The sequence below is a fragment of the Octopus bimaculoides genome, chromosome 2 (assembly GCF_046866305.1).
Source record: "Octopus bimaculoides isolate indiv1 chromosome 2, ASM4686630v1, whole genome shotgun sequence".
In the NCBI taxonomy this organism is placed as follows: domain Eukaryota; kingdom Metazoa; phylum Mollusca; class Cephalopoda; order Octopoda; family Octopodidae; genus Octopus; species Octopus bimaculoides.
Genome location: NC_142929.1, coordinates 109,820,953 through 109,839,343, shown reverse-complemented (window position 1 = coordinate 109,839,343; position 18,391 = coordinate 109,820,953). Strand labels below are relative to the sequence as shown.

At 37.4% G+C, this 18,391-nt stretch overlaps 1 protein-coding gene across 7 annotated transcripts in view; it reads right to left on the bottom strand.

Moving 5' to 3' along the window:
* Positions 1 to 18,391, bottom strand: part of LOC106870404 (ceramide transfer protein) — a 128,330-nt gene that overhangs the window by 62,679 nt on the left and 47,260 nt on the right. For 3 of the 7 annotated variants that reach the window (XM_052978599.2, XM_052978597.2, XM_089347484.1), the window contains exon 3: positions 198 to 305. In XM_052978599.2, the coding sequence (XP_052834559.1) occupies positions 198 to 305 (108 nt within the window). Of the gene's footprint in view, positions 1 to 197; positions 306 to 9,999; positions 10,054 to 18,391 lie in introns of all 7 variants that reach the window. The other 4 variants (XM_052978596.2, XM_052978594.2, XM_089347485.1 and 1 more) reach the window with 2 other exon arrangements.

The following is an 18,391-nucleotide window of genomic DNA, read 5'->3' as shown; positions in this document are numbered from 1 at the left end:
TTTTAAAGAGCCATGATTATTAGTAATATTACAATATTGTTAGAAGAATTATTTTAAAAACTAACCAACATATAAAGACATTAACATATGGAATGAATACACACAGCAAAAAAAAAATGTCTAGGTTGAAATGATTCTAAAAGTGACTTTTTATTTTAACCAGAGTTTAAAATAAAAAGAAATTAAAACATTCTTACCTTGAAAGAGGAGGCTGATGCTGTTGATAAACTTGTACCTGACGTTAGAGAGAGCAGAGAACCATGTCTTTTTAAGCTATTCTCACTTCCATAGCCAGATTCAGCCTGCTGGGAGAAAAGCAAAAAATCAGTTGAATTTAATGATGTATCAACAGGATTTCAAAATTACAATTAATTTTTTTGTTTGTACCAAACATTACTCCAGGAGAAAAAAAGAAATGTAAATAACAAGTAAATATCATCATTCAGACTGAAAGTTATTACAATATAAGCAAAATAATTATTAAACAACGTCCCTATTAACAGGTTTGTGGCACTTTAATATAATACATTAAAGAAAATTTAAGACTTTTTACTATTATCTTAAATCTTCATAAATTAATGTGTTGCATCATAATTAATAACTATCTCAATTATGCCTAGATCTACTTCTACAATTTCAGGGGCAGCAATGATGAGATAGATTTTGAGCTACCCAGGTCTTAAGTGGGAAGGTTTAGTGGCATTTGTTAATATTAACAGCATTGAAAATAGTAAGTGGTGAAAATATAATCATCTAATAAAAAGGAAAACATATTAGATGAAAAAAACTTTACATTGTTTAGTATATGAGAGAGGTTGAGAAAGAATCAAAAGAAATGTGAAATACAGTTTCAACTTGAGTTAAGATAATGACAGCAGACTGAACAGAACACAGATCACCAGAGCAACTATAAGAAATAAAAATTAATGTGTTTGTGGGCTAAACAATGAAGGTTGGGAAGTATCATAAATAACACACACACACACACACACACACACACACACACACAGTATCACTGACTACTTGGATTAAAAATTTCTACATCACACATTCAGCTACTTGAAGTTATTACATCAGTATGCCCATAAATGTTTTGGCTTAAAAGATTTTAACTAAAGGACTCGATGAATATCTGACAGCAAGGAAAGGATACAGAACCACTCAGATTCCAAATCTAAATGGATTAGAGAACTTTATAAGTGAGGCATTAAGCAACATTTGTAATGTTTTAGTTCAGTAATACAATCCTATTGGGAGATGTATATTAAAGGCTGCTGAGATGAGCAGAATATGAGAAGGATTAGCTGAATGATGAGATTACAGCTTAGAATTACTTACAGAAGAAATAAGTTTAACAAACTGGAGAATGTGTTCACAAATTAAAATCTTGGACAACACTGACATCTTTAAGTCAGACTGGTCAAGATTTTCTTTAAAAAAATTGGTTTTAAAAAAGCTTGCTTTTACTAATATAAATAATAACTTTTCTTTCTCTAACCATTTCTTAAGTGACTTTAGAATATTTCTAGTGGGTGCAAGCATAGTTGTATGCTTAAGAAGCTCACTTTGCAATCATGTGGTCTTGGGCTCAGTCACACTGTGCAGCATTTTCAGCAAGTATCGTCTATAATCCTGAGCCAACCAATATCTTGTGAGTGAATTTAAGAGGTAGAAACCATCTGGAAGCCCTTCATGTTTATGTGTTTGTCTCCCACCACCACTTGACAACTGTTGTTTGTTTATGTCCTGTAACTTAGATATTTTTCCTCAATCTCTCTCTCCTCCTTTTGGGTTTTTTTTTTTTTTTTTTTAGTGTTAGGCTGCTGTACAAGTAACTCCATACATGATACATCCCTTTTTCTTTACTTTGTCTTTCATCCTTTCAGAACACTAAGGGTCAATAAAGTAGTATCAGTCCAGGTCAGTGAATTGGTGAAGTTGCTAGAGACTTGGGCAAGTACCTATTTCAGCCCTCTGTGTTCCGATAGTAATATCTGCAACAACACTGATGCAAAGATGCTTGAGCCCAAGCTGGCAGCATTTCCATTGTATAAACATTGGTGGCATAAAGAAGGGAGACTCACATGTATGAGTAACTGCTAGTCGAGTCTTTCTCAAAATATCCTGTCTCTAGTCCATACAGATGTATGGTCAACACTGAACTAACAAAGGACCTAGAACTGAAAGAAGATTCTCAATAGAGAACTGAAGGCAGAAAGTATATAAATATGAGAAGAATGCCACCGACAATTTTGCTGGTGTTATCTTGCATACCCTTCCCTTATTCAACAATTCTTTTGCTAGTAAGCACAGTTTGAAAGACTTATCGAAGCGCTTGGTACCCAACTAAGGAATAATTACCACCTGTATGACAATTCTTTTGTGCCCACTTTCTTTTACAACACTTTTGTCTCTAGTGCCAACACTATATGGTGACTGATTTCAATAGTAACCAATAATATAAATTTCCTGCCAACAAAATCTTCAATACAACTTCTGCTCTCTGTCACCAAGTTACAGTTGAAGATGCATATTGAGTTCTCCTCAGACTATTCTGTCCATCCCACAATAGCATATCTAAAATTAATGTCTTTTATACTGAAAACAGAGTTTTGCAGTATGTGATTTTTACCATAGGTAACTTATTGGCATTACTTCAAAAATCCTCTGTATTTATTTGTACGTAATATGTATAAGACACACAACTAATTGTTGTGGGTTATGAAATTTTTCGTATAATGCGCTCTAACTTTTCTTGTTGGTATTATTATGTATAGAAGTGTTTAGACAAATTTATTATAATTGTTTTCTGAAATACATTGAAAAACAGCAAAAGGCAAATTCCAAAATAACCTTTGAACTTTACCAGTGTAAGCTGCAAATGTGTGCTTGCTATAAATTCAGCCAGTGAAAAGTCAACTAGTACAGCAAGATATAAAAGACAATGCAGAATGTAAATACTTCTATAAGACTTGTTTCAATCCTTTCATTCTTTCAACAGAAACACATGTATTGTAAGAGACACTGGACACAAAAAAATTGCCATACAAGAATATAGTGATGGTTCATTACAACTACAGAATTTCAAGAATAGGAGTGTCTGTTCCAATTTATGTTCACATTTTGATAATACTATTTTATTTCCAAAAAGCCAGATCCACTTGTGACCTATTCTTCTCTGTTACCCATTGGTGGGGTCTTGCCTTGGAGGAATTAGGTAAGAGCAATTTGCTACCCTTGGCATTAGCAAAACTTCTGACCATGTTTGGCATGTGAATCCCTTATCAAAGCTGCTGCCTATGGGCTCTTCTTATCTCTCCTCTCTTGTATTGGTAGTTTCCTATCAGATCATACGGCAATAATATGATCTGATAGGAAACTACAGATCTCTTTCTATCCCTCATCTTACTAACATCAGTGCCACAAGGTTCAGTTTTATCCCTCATTCTCTTCCTTTTATACATCAGTAACTTACATACTCCCTATATCCAAGAACACCTATGCTTACACAGATGACACTACCTTTCATTCCTCTTTAACATTCTCCAACCATGCATTATCCACTCAGTCTAGACACCACATACCAAACTCACACTGACTCCATGAGCAGAGACCTTGAAATCATACTCTTCCTAAACCTGATAATTGGCATATTCATATGCCAAACATCTGGCATATCCAACAGCGATATGTCAATCATCTGGCATAGCCAACAGGGATATGTCAATCACCTGGCATAGCCAACAGGGATATGTCAATCACCTGGCATAGCCAACAGGGATATGCCAATCACCTGGCATAGCCAACAGGGATATGCCAATCACCTGGCATAGCCAACAGGGATATGCCAATCACCTGGCATAGCCAACAGGGATATGCCAATCACCTGGCATAGCCAACAGGGATATGCCAATCACCTGGCATAGCCAACAGGGATATGCCAATCACCTGGCATAGCCAACAGGGATATGCCAATCACCTGGCATAGCCAACAGGGATATGCCAATCACCTGGCATAGCCAACAGGGATATGCCAATCACCTGGCATAGCCAACAGGGATATGCCAATCACCTGGCATAGCCAACAGGGATATGCCAATCACCTGGCATAGCCAACAGGGATATGCCAATCACCTGGCATAGCCAACAGGGATATGCCAATCACCTGGCATAGCCAACAGGGATATGCCAATCACCTGGCATAGCCAACAGGGATATGCCAATCACCTGGCATAGCCAACAGGGATATGCCAATCACCTGGCATAGCCAACAGGGATATGCCAATCACCTGGCATAGCCAACAGGGATATGCCAATCACCTGGCATAGCCAACAGGGATATGCCAATCACCTGGCATAGCCAACAGGGATATGCCAATCACCTGGCATAGCCAACAGGGATATGCCAATCACCTGGCATAGCCAACAGGGATATGCCAATCACCTGGCATAGCCAACAGGGATATGCCAATCACCTGGCATAGCCAACAGGGATATGCCAATCACCTGGCATAGCCAACAGGGATATGCCAATCACCTGGCATAGCCAACAGGGATATGCCAATCACCTGGCATAGCCAACAGGGATATGCCAATCACCTGGCATAGCCAACAGGGATATGCCAATCACCTGGCATAGCCAACAGGGATATGCCAATCACCTGGCATAGCCAACAGGGATATGCCAATCACCTGGCATAGCCAACAGGGATATGCCAATCACCTGGCATAGCCAACAGGGATATGCCAATCACCTGGCATAGCCAACAGGGATATGCCAATCACCTGGCATAGCCAACAGGGATATGCCAATCACCTGGCATAGCCAACAGGGATATGCCAATCACCTGGCATAGCCAACAGGGATATGCCAATCACCTGGCATAGCCAACAGGGATATGCCAATCACCTGGCATAGCCAACAGGGATATGCCAATCACCTGGCATAGCCAACAGGGATATGCCAATCACCTGGCATAGCCAACAGGGATATGCCAATCACCTGGCATAGCCAACAGGGATATGCCAATCACCTGGCATATCCAACAGGGATATGCCAATCACCTGGCATATCCAACAGGGATATGCCAATCACCTGGCATATCCAACAGGGATATGCCAATCACCTGGCATATCCAACAGGGATATGCCAATCACCTGGCATATCCAACAGGGATATGCCAATCACCTGGCATATCCAACAGGGATATGCCAATCACCTGGCATATCCAACAGGGATATGCCAATCACCTGGCATATCCAACAGGGATATGCCAATCACCTGGCATATCCAACAGGGATATGCCAATCACCTGGCATATCCAACAGGGATATGCCAATCACCTGGCATATCCAACAGGGATATGCCAATCACCTGGCATATCCAACAGGGATATGCCAATCACCTGGCATATCCAACAGGGATATGCCAATCACCTGGCATATCCAACAGGGATATGCCAATCACCTGGCATATCCAACAGGGATATGCCAATCACCTGGCATATCCAACAGGGATATGCCAATCACCTGGCATATCCAACAGGGATATGCCAATCACCTGGCATATCCAACAGGGATATGCCAATCACCTGGCATATCCAGCAGGGATATGCCAATCACCTGGCATATCCAACAGGGATATGCCAATCACCTGGCATATCCAACAGGGATATGCCAATCACCTGGCATATCCAACAGGGATATGCCAATCACCTGGCATATCCAACAGGGATATGCCAATCACCTGGCATATCCAACAGGGATATGCCAATCACCTGGCATATCCAACAGGGATATGCCAATCACCTGGCATATCCAACAGGGATATGCCAATCACCTGGCATATCCAACAGGGATATGCCAATCACCTGGCATATCCAACAGGGATATGCCAATCACCTGGCATATCCAACAGGGATATGCCAATCACCTGGCATATCCAACAGGGATATGCCAATCACCTGGCATACCCAACAGGGATATGTCAATCACCTGGCATATCCAACAGGGATATGTCAATCACCTGGCATATCCAACAGGGATATGCCAATCACCTGGCATATCCAACAGGGATATGCCAATCACCTGGCATATCCAACAGGGATATGCCAATCACCTGGCATATCCAACAGGGATATGCCAATCACCTGGCATATCCAACAGGGATATGCCAATCACCTGGCATATCCAACAGGGATATGCCAATCACCTGGCATATCCAACAGGGATATGCCAATCACCTAGCATATCCAACAGGGATATGCCAATCACCTAGCATATCCAACAGGGATATGCCAATCATCTGGCATATCCAACAGGGATATGCCAATCATCTGGCATATCCAATAGGGATATGCCAATCACCTGGCATATCCAACAGGGATATGCCAATCATCCAGCATATCCAATAGGGATATGCCAATCACCTGGCATATCCAACAGGGATATGCCAATCATCTAGCATATCCAATAGGGATATGCCAATCATCTGACATATCCAACAGGGATATGCCAATCACCCGGCATATCCAACAGGGATATGTCAATCATCTGGTATATCCAACAGGGATATGTCAATCATCTAGCATATCCAATAGGGATATGCCAATCACCTGGCATATCCAACAGGGATATGCCAATCACCTGGCATATCTAACAGGGATATGCCAATCATTCGGCATATCCAATAGGGATATGCCAATCACCTGGCATATCCAACAGGGATATGCCAATCATCTAGCATATCCAACAGGGATATGCCAATCACCGAGCATATCCAACAGGGATATGCCAATCACCTGGCATATCCAACAGGGATATGCCAATCACCTGGCATATCCAACAGGGATATGCCAATCACCTGGCATATCCAACAGGGATATGCCAATCACCTGGCATATCCAACAGGGATATGCCAATCACCTGGCATATCCAACAGGGATATGCCAATCACCTGGCATATCCAACAGGGATATGCCAATCACCTGGCATATCCAACAGGGATATGCCAATCACCTGGCATATCCAACAGGGATATGCCAATCACCTGGCATATCCAACAGGGATATGCCAATCATCTAGCATACCCAATAGGGATATGCCAATCACCTGGCATATCCAACAGGGATATGCCAATCACCTGGCATATCCAACAGGGATATGCCAATCATTTGGCATATCCAACAGGGATATGCCAATCATCTGGCATATCCAATATGCCAATCATCTTATTTTAATAAGAAAATACAAATGTGACTCACATCAAGAAAATATCACACTACACACTCCTTTATTATGAGCAATGGATTAAAATCGCTCACAGATATGCTACAGCCTCTGGTCTACAGGCAAGTGCCCCCTATTGATACTATAATGGCCTCTGCTCCTCAGAACTGGTGAGGTTCATACCACTTCCACTTAAGCATTCTCATCTCATTAACTTCTCTCATCACTTTCATTGTGTCCAACTCCAGGCCCTGCCCTAATCCCTATGTCCAGCCCTTCCTTTCCAGAATGTCGGTACTCTGGAAATCCTTCTGTGTTCATATCTTGCCCAAAGGTGTTGAGTTACAAAAGTTCAAGAGGAACATCAATGGTATCAATTTCACTGGTCTAGGAGGGTCTGCACCTTCCTCCAGATTCAGCAAGTGAAAGAAAAAGAACCCAGAAAATTTATTGAGGCAGATACCCTTACATGTTTTTCAAGTAAGATATTTTTATTCATCTGGCCATCACACATTGAAACCACACAAACTACAAGAACTATTTGTTTACAGACGTAAACATGATACTTCACCAATGATGTCATGCAAAGATGTGAAAATAAACATTCATGTACGTACACTCTTTCTTTCGTGTGCACACACATAGTCTGTGTGTGTGTGTGTGTGTGTGTGTGTGTGTGTGTGTGTGTGTGTGTGTGTGAGCGAGCGAGCGAGCGAGAGAGAGAGAAAGAGAGAAAGAAAGAGAGAAAGAAAGAGAGAGTGAGTGAGAGACACACACACACACACACAATTCACTCACAAGGTATTGGTCAGCTTGGAGTTATAGTTGAAGACACTTGCTCAAAGTGTCATGTAGTGGGACTGAACCTGAAACCATATGGTTGCAAAACAAGCTTCTTAACCACACAGCCATGCCTCTAAAATTCTACATCACATTTTAATTGCTGCTGACTTTTATATCAGTATATTTAAAGATGAGGCACTGCTCAGAGACAGCTGACATGCTACAGTTAATATGGGGAGTGAAGTAATGGAAGTTAGTTTATTGTGTTTATATATTGTATATTAGTTGGGGATTTTCAGAAGGTAGAGATCACTGAAATGAAGGTGTAGACATTAGACAGGGGTAGAATATATATCAAAAATTTGAAAACAGAGCTCAATACAACAATAAAAGACAGAACTAGGAATAATGTAAAATAATTCAAACTGGAGGTGGTGTGCCAGCCCAAATACGAGAAAAAGATTCTTGGTGAGGATAATTTGAGTCATGTAACAAGACGATGGATACTAAGTATTTTTCAATTATGAAAATGTAAAGCAATTATATCCCTGATGTTATTTTGGAATTATGAAAAGTGTGAAGCTTCCAAAAAAAAAAAAAAAACCCAACGGAGACAATGAGCCCTAGTAGGTGTAGTAAAAGTAATCTTCTAATTGGCTACTGTGAGAAACGGGATTTCAGGTAGAAATAAGTAGCATTTTAAATCTTACTGTTATTGAAATGTTATAAGGCAATGAGATTCCCAGACTGAAGATTATAAAGAAAATCTTCGTTGTTGAAAGAAATGAATACAGAGTGAGAGTATAGTTATTAGTAGAAGATAAAATATTAATTTTAAAGAATGAAGAGTTGTGTTATGTGCAGAAGAGTATATAAGGCGAGTTGTGCAGTTGAGGATTTGTGACTTGAATTCATAATCTATTCTACAAGTTCAATAGTCTAATTTAACAAGAAAATAGATACAAACAAATGATTTTTGTTATATTGTAGATTATACAAAATTTAGAATATGTTTGCTTTCTTTAAAATTTGAAGTTAGATAAGAGTATCTAACTGAAGATAAGGGTTATTGTTGAACATAGTTCTTTTATTCTTTTAAATCTTACTGTTATTGAAAAGTTATAAGGCAATGAGTTTTCCAGACTGTGAAGACTATAAACAAATCGACACAAGGACTTATTCTTTGTAAGCCTAGTACTTATTTTATCGATCTCTTTTGCCAAACCGCTGAGTGACAAGGTCGTAAACACACCAATATCAGTTGTCAAGCGATGGTAGGGGGACAAACAGACACACACACATATATATACGACGGACTTCTTTCAGTTTCCTTCAACCAAATTCACTCACAAGGCTTTAGTTGGTATGAGGCTATAGCAGAAGACGCTTGCCCAAGGTGCCACGCAATGGGACTGAACCCGGAACCATGTGGTTGGTAAGCAAGCTACTTATCACATAGTTGCTCCTGCGCTTAAAGGTTCATGTTTTGTTTATCAGGAATTTTACTGTGCAACTTATTAGGAGGTATGGCACAAGTAAAACACAAAAATGTGTTCAAGGTTTTTTGATAGTAAGAAACAAAGCAATATATTGAAAATAAGTTTGTTTTATAGCAATTGCACAATATATTTTGCAGTTACTATAAAAGAATTTGCCTTTAGTTAACTAACTTATTAACAGTGGAAGAGATGAAATTGACTCAAGTGAGGGAAACCTAATAACTATGAAAAAGAGAATTATCAGTCAATTGTCATAAAAATTATTTTTTAAATAAATGAACTTGCAGAGATAAATTATAATACATTTGCATTTTACAACAAATTTTTTGTGAGACAGAACTTAACAGAACAGTGTTAAAATGTTAGACAGCAATGCAGTGGTATTTCAATGATAAGCATCCCAAGCAATATCAATGACAGCAATATTTTGAAACAAAGCATAAGCATGTTAGTTTCTAAGCTGATGGAGATGGAAGAAGGGTTGACGTACATGGATATATGGCTGGATACCGGATGCTAAATCCGGACTGTTTGTCACATGTTCCTACAGTACCAGAAAAAGAAGGGGAAAAAATTAATAAAAAGTGAAATTAAAAACAAATGATATGAAATTTTAAATATATGCTTTAAAAAGAATTTTAAATTCTAAAAAAAAAAAGAAAGAAAAAAAGGAAAAATGAGATGAGGGTAAGTAACAGTGAAGGGATTAAGTTTGTTAGTTTCAGAAGTAATTTGTTACAGTAGCCAAGATTCATGCAATAGTTAACACGTTTCTTATAACATTATTATTTTAAGTCTAATTAATCTCAGTCAAAGATAAAATGGTAGTTAATTATTGATAGACTCTTCAATCTAGTGTTGCCTAGTGCAAATTTGTATTTCCAAAGTTCAAAGGGTATTATGATTACTGCCATAAAGATCTAACATAAAATTAAAAACTGTCAACTTTCCTCAATTGAAAATTCTAATTAACAAAAAAAGTTTTAGCTGGCCTTAAATTTGATTTGTGCATTCATTTAGTCTTACACATTAGTGTTCATCTTCCATTTAGAATTCATGACTAGAAATTTGTATATATTTTAGAGATTCAAAAATCCTTGCTTCACATAACTGTGAAAAAATTTTTCCTTCAAATGTTTGCCTATCACATGAATTTATTTTAACTGTAAATTTAAGCATTAACAAGGTGCATTCAAAAAGTATCCAACTGTATATTTTCCCACCAAAACTAATGCCGCATGGGCAAAATCGTTTGGGTGGGAGAGGACGCCTCCCTTCCTGTGCATGCATGAAAATTTTCATGTTGGTAGGTGGTGTCAGTTCCTTGGCTGTTACCCTTACAATACGGATATGCAGTGCATGCACGTCAGATTTTTGTTTTCACACAAGATGACCGAACACATCAAGTAGAAGCCATAACCCAGGTTTCATCATCAGTGATGATAGTCTTCATGAAGTCTGGGTCATGGTTTGCACAGTCCAGGATGTCCTGAGCAATTTCTATGCAGAGTTGCTTCTGCTGTTCTGCCAGCACCTTGGGGACGAATTTTGCTAACACTCTCCACATGCACAAATCTTCCGTTTATATGGAGTGCACTGATCCTATGCTTATTCTCACTTCATGAACAATTTCCTGGATTGTTACACAATGGTCTTTGATCATTATTTGTTAAACCTTCTCAATCAGCTCCTCGATTTGGATTGTAGATGACCCGCTTGAGTTTGCCTTGCTCTCCGCTGAGGTGTGGCCTTGCTCTCCACTGAGGTGTGGCCATGTCTCCACTGAGCTAAGCAGCTGTACCACTCCTTGATTTGAGTTTTTCCCATGGCATCATTGCCAAAGGCCTGCTGAATCTTCTGAATGGTTTGAGCAAGAGTACCATCAAGCTTTTTGCAAAACTTGATGCAATACCTCTGCTTAATGCATTTGGTGAAAACAAAAATCCAACAAGCACTCAGTACACATCTGTACTCCAGATGTAATGGCTGGGAACTAACATGGCCTACTGGTGCAAAAATTTTCACACATGCACAGGAAGGGTGGCATCACCTACCACCTAAAGGATTTTCCCTATGTGGCATTAGTTTTGGCAAGAAAAAATAAAGTTGGATAGTTTTTGTATGCCTTGCATATATGACCATTCCATGAAATTGTTTTGGTGAACAACTTTTACTAATGTCATCTATACCATCATGTAGCTTAACTGGCACTTTTTTTTTTTTTTTTTCACAGTTAATATATCAGGACATATTAACTGAATCATATAACTAACTAATGATCTTTGAATAAATAGTATAATCAATGTGTTTCACTTTGGCATGCACCATCTTCAAACTTTATTCATAACTCAGCACTGAAAAGCTACAAAACCCTTATAAATTTTACTGAGTTGTTTCGTCTCTCCTAGAGTTAGATACCCTAAAACTATGAGGAAGAGGTGTAAATATGCAGGTGCAGTATGGTTGTGTAGTAAGAAGTTTGCTCCCCAACTACATGGTTCTGTTTTCAATCCTACTGTGTGGCACCAGTCCTAGGTTGAGCAAAGCCTTGTGAGTGGATTTGCTAAGATGGAAACTGAAAAAAGCTCATTGTGTCTATATTTATATGTACATATCTGTGTGTGTGTGCGCACGCATGTTTGTGCTTGCTCCTCACCACTACTTGACGACCAGTGTCTGTTTATATCCTTGTAACTTAACAGTTCACCATAAGAGACCAGTAGAATAAGTACCAGGTTTCAAAAAAGTAAGTACTAGGATTGATTTGTCCAGCTAAAACCCTTTAAAGCAGTGCCCCAGCAAGGCCACAGTCCAATGACCGAAACGGGTAAAAAGGTAATTTCAAAGTTAAGAGTCATGGCCACTGTCACACTGTATTGGCAATACCAAAATATGAACCTCAATCATACTGAGAGGTTGACAGAAGCTCTATTAATTTGACTATCCATGCTTGTAGAATATTACAAAAGTGATTGTCTAATATTAATATTTATCTCCATTACAACATTATTTTGATATTTTAGCTAAACCACGAGAAAGCACTGTAAATATATGAGTGTTTATGTACAAGTAAGACTTTGTGATTAATATATTTTGGATAGTTAAAAGAAGGTACAAGGGTCAAGCAATGTGCAAAATATCAGCCAGTTAGAGCAGTCAGCTTACAAATAAGTCTTTAATTAGTTCTAACACACATATGCAAATAGACACACTTACATACACTCACACAAACTTGCAAAACTAAAGTTAAAACCATAATGATTGTGCTTTGAGTGCATGCACAAACATGATTGCAACTGTTTATTTTACATGTTTTTCAAAACTAACCAATGTAAAAAAAACTTTGTAAATCTTCCCAATCTAGAGGATTTGCAAATGCACAGAAATATGCAGAAATAAGAGAGGGGTGTACCTGGGAGCTAAATTCATAAAATCAAGAACCTGATTACAATATTGTAGCCAGTATTCCTATTGAAATCTAAGCTTCATATTTACTTGAAATTAAAATCACAAAAATATGAGCATAATATATCTTGAAGGTTTAATAAGGTTAATGCATATCTAGATTTACTATCGTTGGACAAGTGAGATTTGTCACTCAGGATAGGATGCTAGTCTTTCTTAGGTAACATTCCCTAGAAGGGCCTGAGGCTTTTCAGAAATAGTTCCTACAAAAAATCCAGTCAAAACATCTTATCACTCGGCATGCCAATATGTGAAAAAATGACAGACACATGTATACATGCTTTTTCAATTATAAAAGACAAATTTACAAACAGACTTAGTTGCCAGCTTACTTTACAAGCTGAGAACAACAAGCTGAACCATCAAGCAAGAAGAAAAGATTTCTTATCTACTGAGATATTTACTGAATAAATTAACTTAATAAATAATCTCTTTGTTAATTTTCCTAGTCTATCTCTTCTCCATGAGCCAAAGAGGGAACTTTAATTTAGTCCCTGACACGTTAAAAACAGCAGCCAACTTTCCTTGGAATCACTTAACTCAAGTATATAATGTACTCCTACATAACTCCTAAAAAAGATGAGGTGGTCATGCTAAAAATGCCTTTGATTATAGATTTGTTTCATCAAAGTTGACCTGGGACCAAACAACAAATACCTAGTCTCCATTTAGAAAAACTAAAGGCAAAAAAATGAAAGGTTCTTGCTCACAGACACATCAAAATATCTACAGTAAGATAGGAATTCATTGTTCAGAAACCAGTGACCTGATAACGCACTCACTCCGACACTTCCTCTACACACATTCTTAAAAATCATAAATTATTAATAACAATAAGCATTGTCTACATTAGTGCATAAAATGTAAGAAACACAACACAATTATGGAAGGTGAAACCTAGTGTGTGTATCTATAAAGTTGATAATCATCTTATATGTAGTAGTATTCCCAACAAAAGTACAGAAGCTACAAATATACAACACTGACTTATTTTGTTATCAGCAATTCTGTAGTAAATATGAACATGACAAAAATCAGCAGCAAGTAGATGTTATGGCAATTAAACAACCATATACTTATACAATGACAAACATTTTGAATAATTTTGGTGTGTCTCTTTAAAAAAGAAAAAAAAAACAGTGTTTATCGTGATTTTACAAGGTCAAAGGTTCAGAATACAAAAATTAAAGCTTTCATTCTTCTTTTTAAACAGTTTTGCTTCTGAACAACAATACAGATGATACATTGTCTGACCTCCAAAAAAAAACAAAAAAAACTGTACAAGTTCCACTTGTTATCCAAATATGTTTTCAACTATGCAAACTATAAACATTCCTGAACTAATAAATAACTATTACTGACTGCTGTTTTTATATTTTGTGTAAAATTGTATATTTTGATTAAAGATAAACAGAATATGAAAATGATGAAAAATTACTAAAAAAATAACTGATCGTATTCCTTTCTCCCAAAACATGCTACAATTTGCAAGTATTACTTATTTGAAAAGTTAAAAACAAAACTTCTATCCAACACTTGCAATCTCCTTATATCAAATCTCTTCAAATCAACTTTATGTAATGAAATTGTGGAGGTAGGGTAGTAGGAGTCCACCCTCTAATAGACATTGCTTCATTAGCATTTCATTCTGATTACTTTATTGAAGCTAAAACATTCCACTCAATCAGATCTTCCCACATAACTGTGTATCATTTCCTCTGTTGACAAACCCTTTAAGGTCCATTATACTTCCTTCCAGATTTTGCTTACCAACATTTATTTTGTGTATCTTCTGCTACCAAATTCAGACAGTCAACAAATATGGTCTTGTTTTCTTAACATGGATATAATAGCAAAAACAATATTTTTGATAGTCAATTATAACCAACCATTAAGTCATAACTTATCTATCTCTTAAATTCACACACCAGATTCAATGGGATATAAATTAATTTATTCTTTTCCAGTATACAAAATTCTACAGACTTTACAGCATCATACAACTTACCTTCTTCCATCCATCTTGCAGTTTTAATGCTACATTTACTATCCTTAAATTCAAACAGGATTAAAACAGAAAATAGTGATGAAAACTCATCCCATTTTCTAAGAATATAGCTTACTTACGATAATGACATCGTCACCAACATATTTATCATTTAATGTCCACTTATTTATGCTTACATGGGTTGAATGGAGAGCATCTAAGTATGTTTGCTTTCCATGCTTGCATGGGTTAGAAGAGTCTTCTCTAACATAGCATCACAACATTTGTTGTGATTCTCTGTCATCTCCTTTGTGAAGTTCAGCCACTTGAGATTAGCTTTCAAAACTTCTTCCAATGTTTTTCTTCCTCAATTTTCCTTTTCAACAGGTTCCTTCTACTTAAATCACTCAGCAGTTCTTTACTCATATGACATCTGCTATATGTATTACATGCCAATTACCAGCACAATCATCTCTCTTACATCAATTCATTAGGCACCCAATTTTTCTCTTGGCTCATTTGTACTCTGTTCTTTATGCAAAGTAACAGTACACCTCCAGCAAAACATGCTCACTTCATTTCTCTCCAAACTCTGTAAATCCTCTACAATCAGTAATCATGTTTGGCTACCATGCAACATTGTGCATCAAATACAAGCATCATATAATCTATGTTTCACTCACGGACAAAATCCTTGAACTGATGACAGAAGTAATGGATACCTAAACTGTTTCCATCTTGTTTTCATTCAAGCTATATGCTATCAGAGGATCCATTATGAACGATAACAAAAAGCATCAACTACTTCTAAGGAGCCTGACAAGTATTAAAAAGAATTTATTCCACAGGTGGCTCTCTGAAAGTTGTAGATAATCTCTGCTACCTAGGTAACCTAATTATTAGTGGAGGAGGCTGTACATAAAGTGTAATTGCTAAAATAAGAATAGGATGGGGAAAGTTCAGAGTTTTTACTTCTGTTGGCAACCATGTCTCTCTCTTTCTCTCTCCCCCCTCTCCAAGTGAAGGGAAGATTGTGTGATGCATGTGTATGAACTGTGATGCTGCATGGTAGTAAGACATAGGCCCTGAATGCAGACGACATCTGAAGACTAGAGAAGAATGAACCTGGTATGCTCTTCTGGATGTGTAATGTTATTGAGCATGTGTGACAGGACAGAGAGAAGTTGGGCATAAGAGGAATTATGTGGTGTGCAAGAGAAGAGACTGCACTGGTTTGATCACATGATGCAGATAGATGAGGACAGTTGTATAAAGAAATGTCAATCACTTAAAGTGGAGGGAAGTTGTGGAAAAGAGAGGCCCAGGAAGACCTGGGACAAAGTACTGAAGACCGGCTCAAAACACTAAGCCTTACAAAGGAGATGACAGAGGACCGAGATATGTGGCACATTGCTATACTCAAGAAGACCTGCTCATCATAACAGAATTGATGGTGTTATGTAAAAAGCATCCACATAAAAAGCACCCAGCACACTCTGTAAAGTGGTTGGTATTAGGAAGGGCATCCAACTATAGAAACCAAGCCAAAACAGTGTATGAAACCGGTGTGCCCCTGGCCTTGCCAGTTCCTCTCAAGCTGTCCAACCCATGCCATCATGGGGAATGGACTAAAGTTGATGGTGATGATGTGCCCTTACTGCTAATTGCTATTGTGAATCTGCCATAAATGAAGTCTTCCCACTCTGTCACTCTGCCTATGATTCCAGTATATCTCATGCTCCTATAATCTACACTGGGTATACTATATGGAATTCCTACCTACTATTTTTCTGCATATTGAGTTCTGATGGTGGTAGAATCCAGGTTTCTTCCTTGTTACCAAGGACTTTTATCATTAAAATTTACTTTGAGACCATTTAATTCTGTACTTTACATCCACATTTTTAATTTCTTCTCTAATTCTTTGAGTCAACTAGATCATCAACACAGATAGGAGCTCCACCTGATACTAAATTCCTCACTGAACTCATTGCTAACTCCCATTTTATTGAAGATATTTTATTAAATGGCTTGCAAGCTCACATAAACCAATCATCTACACATGTGAACATCAGATTAGAGTATGGTACCCTGTCAAAACTGCTACAAATAGTGGCTTATACCTTCCTGCTTCCATAAACAAAATAATCAATATACAGGAATAAATAAAATGGAGATGAAATCATCATTAAGTGCCCTTGCGATGCACCAAAAACTATTTTTGTGACACTCATTGATTTTTCCCCGCTTTATCAGATTAAAAAAAAGAAAAGAAATATTGTAATGATAGTACAAATAAAGTGTTAAAATTGATAGCAAAAGTAGAGAAATTTAAGAAAAATCTGTTTATATAGCATCACAAATGTGTAGTAAAATTAATATTGGCATCATATAGAATTCTGTAACAAAATTTTCTTGAAAGCCCTTAATAAATCTGCTTGCATCGAATGTTTCAAGTTCAGTTCTGTATATTTTTCCAACTAGACATTTCATAATCCAGCAAAAAGAAACTTTACAATGCAACAGTACAGCATATAAACCTTGAGTCAAGATCTTTTAATAAATAATGCAACATAACAAAACAATATGGTGGAATAGATAATGAACTAGTTATATGCATTATTAGTGAAGTGTCACACCCAATGGCTGGCAGGAAGTAGTGGTCACTATCAACTGCTAAAAGGGCAAAGAAGATGATTTAGAAGAGAGGCAATTACAGAAGCATCAGATTGCTGGAGTAGGTTATGTAACCTACTGAAGGACTAATTACAAGCAGCACTGATTAAGAACAGAATTAACCAAGACAAGACACAGTCCAAGTTTGTGCTCAGAATTTCCACACTTAAAGCAAGACCTAAGAGTGAGAGATCTTAAGGCTAAGTTTTAGTTAACAACAAAGAAGACTTTGGGAAAGTGGGTGTGCTTGATATGCAGGAAAGAAGCTCTCGCCCACTTCCTAGTGAAAATATGGAAGAAGCACTTAGCTAGAAGTAGGCCACTATACATGCATTTGTTGACCTGGAAGACAGCCTTTGACAAGATTTTATGCTCTATAATCAGGTGGTTAGTAAGAAAATTAATGATAGCTGAATGGCTTGTGAGAACCATACACGACATGTCTAGAGATGCTGTCAGCAAGGTGAGAGTTAAAGAGTTTAGAGAAGAATTTAGCACGCAGAGGAATGTACATCAGAGCTCAGTTCTCAGCTCCCTTCTGTTCATTATGGGGATCTTGGTCATACTTAGAGTTTGAAATAACTCCAGTATGCCTATAATCATGTTCATATAGCTAAATTAGCCAACAATTTACAGAGGAATTTCCACACTTAAAGTAAAACCTAAAAATGAGAAGTCTTAAAGCAAACAAAACAAAGACCAAAGTTTTAATTAACAAGAAAGAAGATAGGATTCTATTACCATTGAAAAAATG